This window comes from Gymnoscopelus braueri (assembly GCF_963280865.1).
Source record: "Gymnoscopelus braueri genome assembly, chromosome: 6".
NCBI lineage: Eukaryota > Metazoa > Chordata > Actinopteri > Myctophiformes > Myctophidae > Gymnoscopelus > Gymnoscopelus braueri.
The window spans coordinates 13,877,719-13,893,319 of NC_137607.1; the positions used below are offsets into that span (position 1 = coordinate 13,877,719).

At 42.7% G+C, this 15,601-nt stretch overlaps 1 protein-coding gene across 4 annotated transcripts in view; it reads right to left on the reverse strand.

Moving 5' to 3' along the window:
- shroom2a (shroom family member 2a) overlaps window positions 1–15,601 on the reverse strand; it is a 93,489-nt gene that overhangs the window by 5,686 nt on the left and 72,202 nt on the right. For all 4 annotated transcript variants that reach the window (XR_013933347.1, XM_080431500.1, XM_080431498.1 and 1 more), the window contains exons 8-9: window positions 3,330–4,004; window positions 35–625 (exon numbers count right to left, since the gene is read on the reverse strand). Coding sequence is in view for 3 of the 4 variants with exons in the window: in XM_080431500.1 (XP_080287626.1) it covers window positions 35–625; window positions 3,330–4,004 (1,266 nt within the window). In the remaining variant the exon portion in view is untranslated. The remainder of the gene's footprint in view (window positions 1–34; window positions 626–3,329; window positions 4,005–15,601) is intronic.

Below are 15,601 nucleotides of genomic sequence, written 5' to 3' on the forward strand. Positions count from 1 at the left end.
TTATTTGGAGGTAGAGAATAAGGGCGTGGCTGACCTGTCCTCAGCGGGGGTCTGCTTGGGGGCCGCCTTGCGGCGCTGGTGGTGATTATGAAGTTGATGATGGTGGGCTTCCTCCAGCAGCTGCTGCCCCCCGGGGAAGATGCCCTCCATCAGGTCCATGGTGGTCATCATCTTGCTCTGGTCCAGGATGTCGACCAGGGACGGGTCCTTGCCCGTGATGTCTCTGACCAGCTCCTCCCTCTTCTGGTCCTCCTGGCACAGCGCCAGACCCAGAGACCCGTCGTTGGCGTGGTCTCCGTTGGCGTCCGGCGGCGGGAGGAGGAGGGGGTCCCCGCTCTGGGGGTGGTCCCTCTGCCGGGTGTAGGCACAGAAGACGGAGTAGTCCTGCTGCTCGGCGGAGCCGCCCAGCCTGGGGGGGGCCGTTGTCGTCGTCCCGGGGCTGGGGGGGACGCCGCCCTGCTGGCATTCCATGGCCGGGGGGGCCACCACGCCGTCGTCGCTGCTGTGTAACAGATACTGCCGGCTCTCCTTCTCGGACACGCTCTCGGAGTGGACGATCTTGATGGGCACTTTCCTCACCGCGCTGCTGTTGTTGTTGTCGTTGTTCTCCATCACACTGTCCATCCTAGAGAGGTAGACCATGGAGAGAGAGAGAGAGAGAGAGAGAGAGAGAGAGAGAGAGAGAGAGAGGGGGGACAAAGTGTCAAGACACACAAGAGAAGAGAGTAACCGATGGATCTGGTCGAGAGATCCTGGGAAGATTCCCCCTTCCTCCTTCCTCCATGCCGAGTCTCTTTCCATGAGAGCAGTTAAGAAACAGTTATTCTAAACCATACACAGACTCTGATTAAAAGTCATATGACATGCCATCCTTTCCACTGGAACATCCTCTCTCTCTCTCTCTCCACTCCGCTGTAACACTGCCCTCCCTTTACAGACCAGAACCATTATTTACAAATCAAGGAATATATGAATATAAGGAGGCTATTTTTTTTCTTCTTAACGTTACGTTATATAGAGCGGGGGAGGGGAGTGATGAAATTTGCGACGAGGGGCAGGGGGAGAAGAAGAAAAAAAGTAAAAAGGCTTACTTTCCCAGATTGCCGGCAAAGCCTTTTCAAGAAAACTCCATAAGATCCCCTCTAACCCATTAAGACCGGGAACACATCTGTGTCATTTTGCATTTCTTTTACTATTCAAAAATAGCAGATCTACAAGCTCATAGCACGGCACCGAGTGCTGTGCTATGACCTTGTAGATCTGCTATTTTTGAAAAATCTTGAAAATGTGTGCAAATCTTTGAATATATATATATATGTATATATATATATATATATATATATATATATATACATATATATATTTTTATTTTTATTTTTTTAAGCGAACATTTTTAACTCAAATCTTCGCTTCTGGGGGTCCCTGGAACAACATATTTTGAGATGGGGGTCCGCGGCCAAATACATGTATCATTTAGGGGGTCCTTGACATTTTCAGCACCACTGATATTATAGCAACATACATTTTTTTTTTAAACTGTTAGGATTTAGAAGACATTTGTAGAATCCCCCAGAAGCAAATATTGGGGTTAAAATTGCAGATCTACAAGCTCATAGCTCAAGCTATGAGCTTGTAGATATGCTATTTTTGAATAGCCAAAGAAATCTAAAATGACACAGATGCGTCCCCGGTCTTAATGGGTTAATTTAGTCTGGCTCTGATAGCACTCACATGCAGACTCACTCAATAAGATCCTTTGTATGCCGTTGCAGCATAAAAGCGTTGCAACAAGTAGCAGCAGCTACGGGCCGTTATGCCCGATTTATTCTTAGTTGCGTGCCGGCGTCTCGTAACATCCCGAAAACATCCGATCTACAAGCTCACAGAGCGTCGTGACTGCGATGCTCTGTGAGCTTGTAGATCGGCTGCTTTCCGTGCGAGAGGGACGCAGCCAAGTGTAAACTCTGGCTGAGACAGATAAAAGGAATGCTGTCTTGATGTAAAGTAGTTACTGAGGGGGAGAGAGTCAGGAGGAGGAGATGTAGAGTAGTTACTAGAGTTCTCAACGGGCCTGAAAATTAAGGCCCAGCCCTAACTGGGCCCTACTGGGCCAGCCCGAAGCTGGGCCCGGCCGGAACAATTACCACACTTTTAGGCCCGAAAACCCCCAAAAAAGGTGTCATTATGTGCTTAATGTCCTCAAAGTCACACATCCAACAAGCTTTGGACTGAGCAGATTGGACCCTCTGTTCCAGATCTAATGGCCAAAACATCTTGAAAACGGCCACTTTCAACGATTTTCGATTGAGTTTTGGCCATTGTCGTCCGTTTTTCTTTAAAGGGTCTACACCATGAAAATCACTTTTTTCTTGTTTTTTTGTATTTTTTGGGGTCCCCAGTGTCTCTTGTACCCCAAAAAATGTTTTTTTTTTTAATTCAGTCATTCCTTCTCATTTCATGGATTTCCAGAATGGGCGTGTCTGAACAGGCGATCTCAGAATGGAAATGTTTATGATGTCACAAACATTATTGATGGCAAACCCAATGTTAAATGAAAAGTGCCCGAATCGCTCCGAAACTTTTTCTACCCCCCCTAAGTGGGGGTCTACGAACAAATACTTCGGGCTCGGATTTTGGCTCCGCCCCCCGGAAGTGGGTGAAACAGGCACCTCAAACACTTGGTGGAATTGTTCAAAAATGTTCAAAGTGTTTTTTTTTCGATTTTGTATTTTTCTTAGATGCTTCTTTTTATGCAGAATTTTCCCATTTTTTCTTTCTTTTTTTTAATAATTTTTTTAAATATTTTTTTGTATTAACAGACAGAATTGCTCAGTAGCCCCCCCCTGCCCAAGAGGACGTTTTGGTATTGCAGCTGAAAGCGCTGTATAAGCCAGAGACAATTGACTTGGGATGAGTATATCTGAGTGATGATTTAGGCTCAAACCTTTTGAAAAAGGTTTGAGGGACATACACCATATGATATTAAATATCAAATATTTTTTTTAAATTCATGGTGTAGCTCCTTTAATAACAAAGGCTAGGAAGGTCGGACGGCGACAAACTAGATACCTGAGGAAAGTTCACTTTGAGCTGCATCCAACACATCCACTGCCATTTCCCTCAGCCTTACTGTTAGGCCGCTAGGGGCAGTTGATATCATCTTTATTTAATTTTTTTTCACAGAACTCAAGGCTCAGCCCGGCACGACTAATTAGCATAGATTTTGGGCCCGGTCCGAAAACGTCTCGTCGGGTTCGGACAGAATTTGATAACTCTAGTAGTTACTGGGGGAAGAGAGTCAGGAGGAGGAGAGGAGGCGCCACACTGACCTGTTGCAGCATTCATCTTGTAGGGAGAGAGGAGGCTTGTCGCTGAGCCTCTGTGGGGAGAACTGTGGCGAGGGAGAGCGATGCCCGTCCATAGCGGCCAGCGCTGGAGGAGGAGGAGGAGGAGGAGGAAGAGCGGGAGGTCCGTGGGAGGACGAGGAGCGGGGGGGAGCGGTGGGAGGAGAGGCCGGCAGGGGATTGGTCGCCCCGTGTCCCCTGTCACCACCTCCTCCGGCTGTCTCTGGAGAGTGGGCGGGGCCGGGGGAGGAGCCAAAGCCTCCGTTGACAGAGGAGCGGTGGGGGGCGATGGCGGGGGGATCGGTGGTCCGGGGGTTGGAGGGGGCGGCGGCGGCGGCGACCTCTGGACGCTTGGAGGAGTCGTCCGGCTTGGGCAGCGGGACGGGAGCCTTCTTCTTCTTCTTCCCCCCGGGGGGGCCGGGCTGCTGGGCCTGGGCCTCAGAGGAGGGGACGGAGAGGTCCGTCGGGGGGCTGTGGGAGACAGACGGGGGTCTGTGGTACACAGACGTGGCCGGGGGTCTGCTGCCGTCGGGGTTGGGGGGTCCCGTCATGGGCGGTGGGAAATGCTCTACTGGCTCCGCTGGCAGAGGGCAGAGCTGTTCTTCTTCTTCTTCTCCTCTCGGCTGCTCGCAGTCGCTGACGCCTCCTCTGTCAGAGGAGCTGAAGGAGAACAGGAGGAACAGAAGCAAAGCTGTTAACAACAAAAATAGCACCAAAACAAATTTTCTAAAACTCACTGGTACTGTATATACAATACTAGGTCAATAGAACTGGAATGCTCTGCCCAAATACATCTTATCTACAATCCATAACAAAATTACTTTAAAAAAACACATCAAGAGATATCTTGCCATGTAACTTAAGTATGTAATTTGTTTAATTTGGCTGGACAGTTGGATTTGATTTTATAACGTTAACTTTTAACTTTTTTTTTTTTTACTTTTATTTGTATTTTTTTAGTTGCACATTTGTATTGTATTTGCTTTGTTCAGGACCACAGGAAGACTACAGGCTCATTCATGTGTCTCTAATGGGGGATCCTTTAATAAACATAAACCTAAACATAATGACACTGTGGCGCTGAGTGGCGACATAGCGCAGGGCTGTCATCTAACGCTTTACTTCAAATAACACACTGAGAGGCAGAACAACAGCCACTGTGATTAGGAACATTCTGACATGACCAGACACACACACATGTTGGTATTACTATACTGGTGAGGACATCAACATGTTTTGGATGGCAGTTTTAGTGACTGAAAACACACCATCACACACACACACACACTGTCTAAATCTGGCAAAACTCCCAACCCCAACCTCTAATCCTAACCTGAAGCTTTTCCTAATTGCTTCATTTTAACCATAAAACAACCAGTTATCTTATGAGGACCAGGATGTCTATTCCTAAAATGTTATCATACTTCTGGGGACGTTTGGCCATCACACACACACACACACACACACACACACACACACACACACACACACACACACACACACACACACACACACACACACACACACACACACACACACACACACACACACACACACACACACACACACACACACACACACACAGTGGAACTGGTAACTCATGGGGCTGGCAGCAGTCATAGGAGAGGACCCATCAGGCATATATTTGCGTTCCCACATTGCCTTGTGGTGCCATGCAGGGAAATAAACGAGCGGCTGGTCCAACAGGGCGAGAGCTGAGAGAGACCGTCAGTCTGCCAGCCATCCATCACTATGACATGATTTTCTTTAACCCTTAAGGAGGATGCAGTGAAATTCTATTCCCTCAGAGAGCAGAGGAGGAACAACTGTTCACAGCATTATAGTGTACACTGTATGGAATGCCCCTAGGAACACACTGTATGGAATGCCCCTGGGAACACACGTCATGTTTTTTTTATCACTTCTTTAAAAAAAAGGAAACCTATGCTTTTTTTCACACTTGCCTTTTTGTTTTGAATCGATCGCTTCATCATCGCTAAGGAGAGGTCACAACAACGGGCCAACTAAGTACATTTACTGAAGTACTGTACTTAAGTAAAATTTTGAGGTACTTTACTAGAGCATTTCCAATTGTCAGTACTTTTACTTCTACTCCACTTGTGTAATGGGACATTTTGCATAATGAGTACTTTTACTTTTGGTACTTATAAGTACATTTTGATGCCAATACTTTAGTACTTTTACTCAAGTAAATTTTGAATTCCAGACTTTTACTTGTAACAGAGTACATTGCCGTATTGATACTTTTACTTAAGTAAATCATGTGAGTTTTTCCATCACTGCCAGTGAGCGGCACAGCCCATATAAAGCAGAGCAGATCCAGCAGGTTTAATGTCTAAGTCCCCGGGGATCCCACAGTAGTCTAGACTGTTAGCGGAGCTGTTCTTAAGTATTAAAGGTGCATCACTGGGACAACAATCAGTAATCCACGCAGCGTTGCACACAGTGCCCAGTCATTCAGCCTGGGCCACGCTCTACCAAAGACTAACCCACTTAATGCTCCAAATAAACACAATGCTGACGCCTATAAACAGCTCAATAAGGAGAGGAGCTAAGGCAGTGTTTCAATGCTGACGCCTATAAACGCCGACCCCCTTTTATGTGTTGTGAGTAAATATCCCCCTTTTTTTTTTGTTTCCTACATTTTGTTTTTAACACATTGCGTGCCAATCGCGTAGATCTACGCGAACCTAAATAATTGCGCAGCGCGCCAGTCGCGTAGATCTACGCGAAGTGGTCTTTTTTCTTTTTTTTCCCCTCGCAGGTTCACATTTCATTGTAGGCCTCCCTCGCAGTGACACATTTCATTGTAGCACACCCGGAAACGGAAATATCCTTATCCGGAGATTTTCGTTCCCACCCGCCTCCGCTCTAAATCTTCCCCTAATCCTCCATTATCTCGGTCGTTGTTTTTCTCCTCGCTGATTTAACATAAACCGCGACAACTTCAAAATGGACGATCGTCGATTTAAACGGTCTTCTCTGGGCCACTCACACAGCTACCCTGTGTGTCTACAAACAGTTTAACACGCGATCTTAAGGTATTTAGCGAGGTCTGTGGCGACGTAAAAAAAACAAAAAAACAACAATAAATCGCTGGCACTGGTGAGTACATTATGATATTAAACTCTGGCGTGGAATGTGTTAATAATGATTTCAAAAGATTTTCTAAAACAGACAGATAAAGGACGTCTTGCTGTCTTGAGGCAGAGTAGTTATATACAAATACAAACACAATCGGCACGTGTTCGGGGGAGGGAAGCCGGGGTGGGGGGGAGGTGTTTCTGCATGTATTCCTACGGGGAGGCACCTGTCAGCAGGGAGTGTTGGGCGGGAGGAGTGGGACGAAGGCTCTACTTCCTCCCAGTGGGGTCTCCTCACTGGCAGGTGAGTCAGTAGGATACAACAGTGGTGACAACATACAAATGTGTGTGGGACTGGGGAGGAATCAATTGGCAAAAATGACTAAATTGTGGAGAAAAAGCACCAAAGAAATTGCCGCTATTTATTTACACTAGATTGGGTCCTTTCACGAGCAAAAGGTTTGGGAACCACAGAGAGCTATAGTACAGTAAATAGGGAAATGCCTGCAAAGCTCTCCAGCTCTGTTAAACACAGTCCATCAGCAGTGACAACATCACAAGCAGGGCAACGCTGCTATTATTAGCGCTGGGAGTAATGACACGGGTCATGTAAACACACGTTGAATTTCAAAAACATAGCATTATTGATTGGTGTTTTTCAGTGGCTTTTAAAAAGGACAGGGCAAAAGATATTTTTAAACGCTGGAAATTCAAATAATGCGGAATAACAGCACTGGCAATTCTCGTACACAATACATTTGTCATGGAAATCGGTGCAGGAACAGCTAAATCTGTCCCTGCATTCAGAAAACATGGCTTTGTGATAAGGAGTGAGTCAGGAATGGAAACTCAGTACAAGTACAAATACAAGGATACTTATGTCATCAATATACATTTCATATCATATTAACAGTAGAGGCTTCCAAAGCATTCCAAATATAGGTTGTTTCGAATACCAAAACACAGTCGCCCCGGGGCAAATCCGGCGGTATTCACCTGGTATTCCTAAACGTAACCTCAGTAAAACGGTGCCAAAACATAACCTTGTAAGTTGTTACTAAACCTAACCTCAGTAAAACTATGTCTAACCCTAAACTTATTTCTAACCTTATCCTCAGTGAAACAAATACAAGAATACAGGAACCGCTGGTCCGCGGAAAAAAATGGGGGCGAGCGTGTTTTGGGGCGAGCCAACAGTTACCGTTGTTTTGAATGCTAGATAATTTTACAACGGTCATTCATAGAAGACAATCTATCAGTTTTTCAAGTGGGATATTTCAGATCTCCGGTCAAGCTGTGTGTGAGTTAGTTAACAGGCCCAATTAAGGAGGTTTGTTGTATTTTATGTTGTATTATAATAGTATTGATCATTGTTTGTGATTGTTTATGTCATGTAGCCGTTCACTGTTTATGTTAGTGTCCTGTAAGTCCATAATGGGCTGGGCTTCCTTGGAAGCATGTCACTTAAATAAGGAAAAATCAATCAATCGATCAGTCAATCAATCAGTCAATCGTATAGGCCAATATTATACCATATGTACAACTAGCAACTTCCTCCACTCATCATGTCATGATACTTCATACCCTCACAGCTGATTTTTCAGCAGTTATGGAGAACATTTCTCATTTTCATATCATTGTTTTTTAAAAGGCAACTGATATTGTTGGACTAGTATGTAAGTTGTTCCTTATCCGTTTCACAACATTTGAGCTCAGAAACGTTAAATGGTGGAGGAGTTGTTTGTATATACAGTATACACACATAATGTTCATATCCACCACGAGTCCTGACAGGCTTCCCTGTGTCAGATCTAGTGTTGTTTAGCTCTTCACGCTCAGCCCTCCTCACTCAACAGTGGATTAAGTGTCAATAAGGTACTTGCAAGCGCCATGAATTATGTGGTCAACATCACTGGCGTGTACGCTAGGGCGGATTAACCCATTCAATCCGGGAACGCATCTGTGTCATTTTAGATTCCTTTCAAATTCTATTTTAGATTCCTTTCAAAAATAGCAGATCTACCGAGTGCCGCGCTATGAGCTCGTAGATCTGCTATTTTTGAAAAATCGTGAAAATGTGTGCAAATCTTTGAATATATATGTATTTTTTTAAAGCGAACATTCATAACTGAAATCTTTGCTTCATCTTGAAATATGTTGTTCCAGGGACCCCCCCAGAAGTAAAGATTTGAGTTACAAATGTTCGCTTTAAAAATATACTCAAAGACTTGCACAAAGTTTGAAGATTTTTCAAAAATGGCAGATCTACAAGCACATAGTCTCGGTTCCACGCTATGCGCTTGTAGATCTGCTATTTTTGAATAGCCAAAGTATAAAATAATGGTTAAGGTGGTTAAAATCTAAAATGACAGATGCTTTTCCCGGTCTTAATGTGTTAATGTAGATGGCTTGCGATGGGGGAGGGGGAGGGGGAGGGGCTGGTATTCAGTCAACAAGCAAAACGTAATGTTTGGGCTATGTAAATAGATCTCTAGAGAATCTACAGAAATGATATACAATTAGACACAGGGGTGAGACGCCTGTTTCTGATAACCAACTAAAGCACAGTCAAAATCTCCAGTGTTCTTTTAAAGGACGTGTACGTGATATTTCTGTGTTAAATGCCTCTATATTCTGATAGAAATCATTGCTGAATGTGTGTGTGTGGGGTTCTCTCTTATACTGGATAACATTGGGCATCCTGACTGGAAAATGAGTTCTGTTTACTAGCTGGAGAGACGGAAACCCCCTGTTAACTGAACAAACACTCTATTGCAAATGATTGCTATCAAAATAGCAATCATTTAGCGTTATCTTTTTCCACAAAAATACAACATTTAGAGTAACTAAGGACATTTACTCAAGTACTGTACTTAAGTACACTTTTGAGGAATTTTTACTTTACTGGAGTATTTCCCATTTTCAATACTTTTACTTCTACTCCACTACATCTCAGAGGCAAATATTGTACTTTTACTCCACCGCTTTAGTTACTAGTTACTTTAAAGATTTAGATTATTATCACAAAACATACATTAACCACTTCAGCCCTATATATATTTTGGCCATTTGAAAATAGCCAATCTACAAGCTCACAATGCGTTGCGATGCGACGCATTGTGAGCTTGTAGATCGGCTATTTTCAAAAGATTGTAATACATGTTGAAATTGTGAAATGGGACATTCTGCACTTTTCCTTTTGGTACTTTAAGTACATTTTGATACCAATACTTTTGCCGGACTTTTACTTGTAACAGAGCATTTCTACATTGCAGTATCGATAATTTTACTTAAGTAAAAAATGTGAGTACTTTTTCCACCACTGATTACATAGCACACAGTTACATCGAACACTCTCTCTCTGATAACATTCGTATGATCTCGGTACAGAAGAAAGATTCAACAACGAAAACTAACTCACCAAAAAGTCAAGCAGAAACACATGCAGTCTCTCTGTCTCTCTCTCTCTCTCTCTCTGTGTGTGTGTAAGCAGCAGTAGCAGCAGCAGCAGTATAAATGACAGCAGAATGATGTACCTGGCTGTGTGCTACCTGTATTGTAACATCATATGGGTGGGGCCTAAACCCTCACTGATCTCACCACACTGACAATAACATCCTCCCCTCACTAGCCTGGCTGTTGTCATGCTAATGTGACTCTTCTCACGGCGTGGGTCGTACAATGGGTTAGGGGTTGCCCAAGAGAAGGAAGACACTCGACACCCTTCGATGGGTTTCAGCCCCCGGCGGGGAGTCCAGATGATGATGACGATCCCATCATCATCATGGGAGTCAGTGACTCCTGGTAGAACCGGTTGGGTTTGAATCTGATCGTGAAGTCATAGTTTTGATGTCACCTCTTGTTTAGTCTGCCGGTGACATTGAGCGATGGCATTGACCCGAGAAAACACAAGAGTGGCATTGTGGTAGAAGCATGGGCTGAATCTTGAATCACACGTGTTTTAAACGTGTTTAAAGAGAGAGAGGAGTGGCGTAAGCACTGACTGTATGTCTATGAAACACATGTGTGAAATGTATTTCAGTACAGTTTGTTTTGGTTTCACCAAAAGTTGTCTTTCAGTGCTCAGTCGCCTGATCACAATTATTTCAGCTAATCGCAATTATTTTGCATAACTATTAGAAATAGGGATGCACCGCTATATCGGCTACATATTGGTATCGGACGATATTTGCCGTTATCGGTCAACATCGGTATCGGCAACAAAAAAAAGTTACAGGAGTTTTTACTCTATGGTGTTTGTGATATGAAATGTAAGGTTACCATAATCACAGTAATTATCATCAAGTTTTTTTTTAAAAACTAACTCCAGTCACTTTCAGTTCAGCACAGCTGAGGTGTGTGTGTCACTGTCCAGCTGACGCTTGTTGACACTCGTTAATGTTACTTGCATCAGGGCAATTATGTTGTGTTTCTGCAGATTCTGAGTTATTTCTTATAATGAAGATTTATTTGTTTACCTGGCACAAAAGGGAGAAATAATAACACCAAAAACGAAATAAACAAATATCGGTATCAGTATCGGCTAAATTGTTATTTTAAGTATCAGTATCGGCCAAGAATCTTCATATCGGTGCATCCCTAGTTCGAAACCTTTCCATTCATCTGTATATAAAAAGCTGGATGAATCTAGCCGGCCAAAGAGGAACATGATTGGCTGTAGTTGTGGTGGATGACAAGAATATGGCCTGTTCTGGATAGTACATTATTTATTTTGATTATTGCTACTGCTCATTGTCAGTCATTTCTTTGTATATTTAAGCGTGTGCTATACCTGCCCTGAGCAATTTTTGTTTAAGCGGTTAAAAGCTAGTTTTCGTTTATAAGTTCCAATGTGCAATGTAAAAGAGCCAAATAAATTATGAATCACAATCATCTGTGTGACAATTAATCATCAACTTAAATATCACGATCATGACAACCCTACCACACCTACCTCTAATGCAACATAATGTTTCAGGGTCATATCACATGAATTTCAGCTGATGACTAAGGAGAATTTAGCCTGGTAACCCCCCCCCCCCACACACACACACACACACACACACGGGGTGAGACACCCGTTTCTGATAACCAACTAAAGCACAGTAAAAATCTCCAGTGTTCTTTTAAAGGACGTGTAAGTGATATTTGACAAGTCACAGGGAAACCCCTGTTACTGAACAAACACTCTGTTTGCAAAGATTGCTATCAGAATATAGGGCGACAACTAAAATACTCTGAGAGTGTACAAGTGTACTAAATGGACCGTTAAGGGTCCATTTGGTTAAACTTCTACACTCTTAAAGGAAAGCCCCTTTTACACTGCAGCTTAAGCACCACACCACACCGCATCAAAATATCTACCGTTTCCATTACACAAATGCACCCCCTCTCAAATCCACAGGTATGAGTAGCAGACTCCGGTCATTGACACTCATTTGTAATGTAAACATAGGTGGAGGTCATTGCTTCTTGTCTAACAATGTAATGGTGAGTGGCCAACCGTCCTGTATAGAGTTCCAATGTTCCATGTTCCAATGTTCAATGGAACCCCCAGCCCAAGACTACACAAGAGAATCAAGAATCAAGACTAGACTAGTCTCGTTTACCATAAGTAACACCCCTCTCCCTTTAGAAACTGGTTTGACTAAAGACCACCAAACAAATCTATCCAAAGATCAGAGCTATGAGATCTAATCTGCATCTCCAGCTGCATGCATGTGACCGAGGAAAACAAGCACGCTAAAAATAATGACACGGGTGTCACTGTCCGTGAAACGCCAAAGAGTTTGCGAATCCATTTCAGAGTCACTTTCCCCCCCCCCCCCCCCGCCAGAAAGAAATGAACAGAAAAAAATTAAGTCACCATGGTTCAGTAGCCATCGTCATCCAGGCTAGAATAGGTGTGTGTGTGTGTGTGTGTGTGTGTGTGTGTGTGTGTGTGTGTGTGTGTGTGTGTGTGTGTGTGTGTGTGTGTGTGTGTGTGTGTGTGTGTGTGTGTGTGTGTGTGTGTGTGTGTGTGTGTGTGTGTGTGTGTGTGTGTTCCATCCCACAGAACAAACATTCAGAGCTGGATATAGCTGTAATCAAACTGAAAAAAGAAAAGAAAAAGATTAACCCATTCAATCCAGGAACGCATCTGTGTCACTTTAGATGTCTTAGGGCTATTCAAAAATAGCAGATATACAAGCTCATAGTGCGGCACAGAGTGGGAGGTCCTTGACATGAAAAAAGTTTGAGAACCACTGATATTATAGCAACATACGTTTTTTTTTAAACTGTTTAAGATTTAGAAGACAGAAGCAAAGATTTGAGTTACAAACTTTCACGATTTCCCCCCCAAAAAATAGCAGACCTACAAGCTTGTAGCGCGGCACTCGGTGCTGCCCTATGAGCTTGTAGATCTGCTAATTTTGAACAGCCCAAAGTATAAAATAATGGTTATAGCTAAAAATCTAAAATGACACAGTATATGCGTTCACCGTCGTATGTAATTAAAGGCCAAGACCACTTTGGTAGAGGTTTGGGTTGTGTAATTACCTTGCCATGATGTAACATGACAAGAAATAAAAAATAATTGCTCCATTGATTAGAAATTATATGTTCTATATTGTCTGAATCAGCTTTGTTTGTGTTTGTTTACGTTCTAAAAGAGTGACTTTGAGAGCTGTTTCACCGTACAATGTAAGTTAATGAGGAGCATACTTTGAATTAGCAATTTCTAATCAATGGAGCAATTATTTTTGATGTCTTGTCCACCTTTGGAGTTACATCATGGCAAGGTAACTACACAACCCAAACCTCTACCAAAGTGGCCTTGCCCTTTAAGCATCTTAAAGGGGAAATCCACCCATTTTCAATATTTAACTATGTCATTAATATAGCATAAAGGAGTTGTGTGGAAATAAGAAAAAATTAAAAAAAAAATTAACATTGCAAAAAAAATTAACATTGCAAAAAAATTAACATTGCAAATTACACTGTGATGACTCATCATGGTGTAATTTGCAATGTTAATTTTTTTGCAATGTTACATTTTTTTGCAATGTTAATTTTTTTTTAAATTTTTTCTTATTTCCACACAACTCCTTTATGCTATATTAATGACATAGTTAAATATTGAAAATGGGTGGATTTCCCCTTTAAGTGGTTAAAAAGGAACAAACAGTCCCTGTGATAAGGTCCAAAGAGATAATGGCAACAATGAAAGTACAGCAGCCAAGTAAGAATGGTTTTAGTGTTTTATCCTCAACCAGATCAAACTGTGTCATAGTGAAACCGTGTCATGAATACTGAAGTGAAACCAAACATGTGACCTGTGTGAACCACCTCGCCTACAGGACTATTCCAGAGCAGTGTGTCTTTAACAGACCTAATACACATCAACATGTTTCTATTGTGTGAACTCTATGGTGCTATTTTGACCACTTAAACCCTGTACACTATAGGTATACTTTTTTTTGGACCCTTAAGGGTCAGTTTTTACACTCAAGAGTAAAATTAACAATCAGATTTGACTGAGTAGACTGTATATTTAGATTCTCATTTGGCCACCGGCTGACCAGTGGGACATCATCTCCTGTCTGTATACTGTGGTGGTCTTCCCATTAACCCATTAAGACCGGGAACCTGTGTCATTTTAAGATTTCTTGGGCTATTCAAAAATAGCAGATATACAAGCTCATAACACGGCACCGAGTGCCACGCTATGAGCTTGTAGATCTGCAATTTTTTTTTAAATCTTGGAAATACGTGCAAAACATTTTTGACTCAAATCTTTGCTTCTGTGAGATTCTACAAATGACTTCTAAATCCTAACAGTAGCAACACAAAAAACTTGTGTTGCTATAATATCAGTCGTTCTCAAACTGTTTCATGTCAAGGACCACCCAAAATTATATGTATTTGGCCGCGGACCCCCATCTCAAAATATGTTGTTCCAGGGACCCCCCAGAAGCAAACATTTGAGTTAAAAACGTTCGATAAAAATATTAATATATATATTCAAAGACTTGCACAAATTGTCATGATTCAGATCTACAATCTGACGATCTACAAGCTCTCGGTGCCGCGCTATGAGCTTGTATATCTGCTATTTTTTTAATAGCCAAAGAAATAAAAAAAATGACACAGATGCGTTCCCGGTCTAAATGGATTAAGAGCTATACGGACCATTTCAGCACTCCGTCAGAGTCTCATAAATAATTCCATTCAGAGCAGATCTTTTTCCACACTAAGTTTTCCCCTCTCGCTCTCTCTCTCTCAGCGCTGCATGCCGACTGAAATCAGCAAAAGGAAAAGTCTCTCATATGACCGGCAGGCCGCCCATGGCACATTTATTTAGGTCACTCTGCAGCAACAGTACAGTGGCTCCGCTGCAGAGTTTTACCAAAACCTTCTCAGCTCAAAACCCCAAAAGATAAATATTTGGTGTCTTCCCGGGACCCAAACGTACAAAAAATAACTTGTACATCGGCTATTTTCACTATTTGTTTAAATTGGGCTTAAAGGAGTAGTTTTTGTTGCATTCCTAAACCAATAATTTAACGTATCAAATTATTGGCTTAGGAATGCGAATACGAATTTCAGGCTTCATGGGGTGTGTAATTGATAGAAAATAAATAATTGTTTGGGTGAACTACTCCTTTAAATTAAGCGGTTGTTGTTGTTTTTTTGTTTGGCCGCGGACCTAAAGTGAAAAGTGAAAGTAGTGTGTCTTGTGGGTATTAAAAAAATATATAAAAAACAGAGCTTGTGACTAAATAATAACTTCCATTGGAACACAGGTTCTTTTTTCCATTTCCTGACGAGTAACAGTTTTGGACATACTGAGGTTTCCACCTGAAACAGTGATGATATCTAATTCGGGGGTCCACAGTGACCTCTGGGGGTCCCCGGTGGCATCCTGGGTATGGGGCCCGGAGGGGGAGTGGTGGGGTAACCGGGGGAGGGGTGATGAAACACTTCCTCTCTGTCCCCAGACATGGTCAGATGCTTCGCCCACGCCACTAAGCCTCCATTAATAAACACAAAAGCCACCAGCGAGCCTCCAGGAGAAAGAAAGGCCCCTGTTGTGACAGCTGGCCCCCGAGGCTAGGGGCCACACTGGTATGTATGTATGTATATATGCATGTATGTATGCCTGCTCTCATC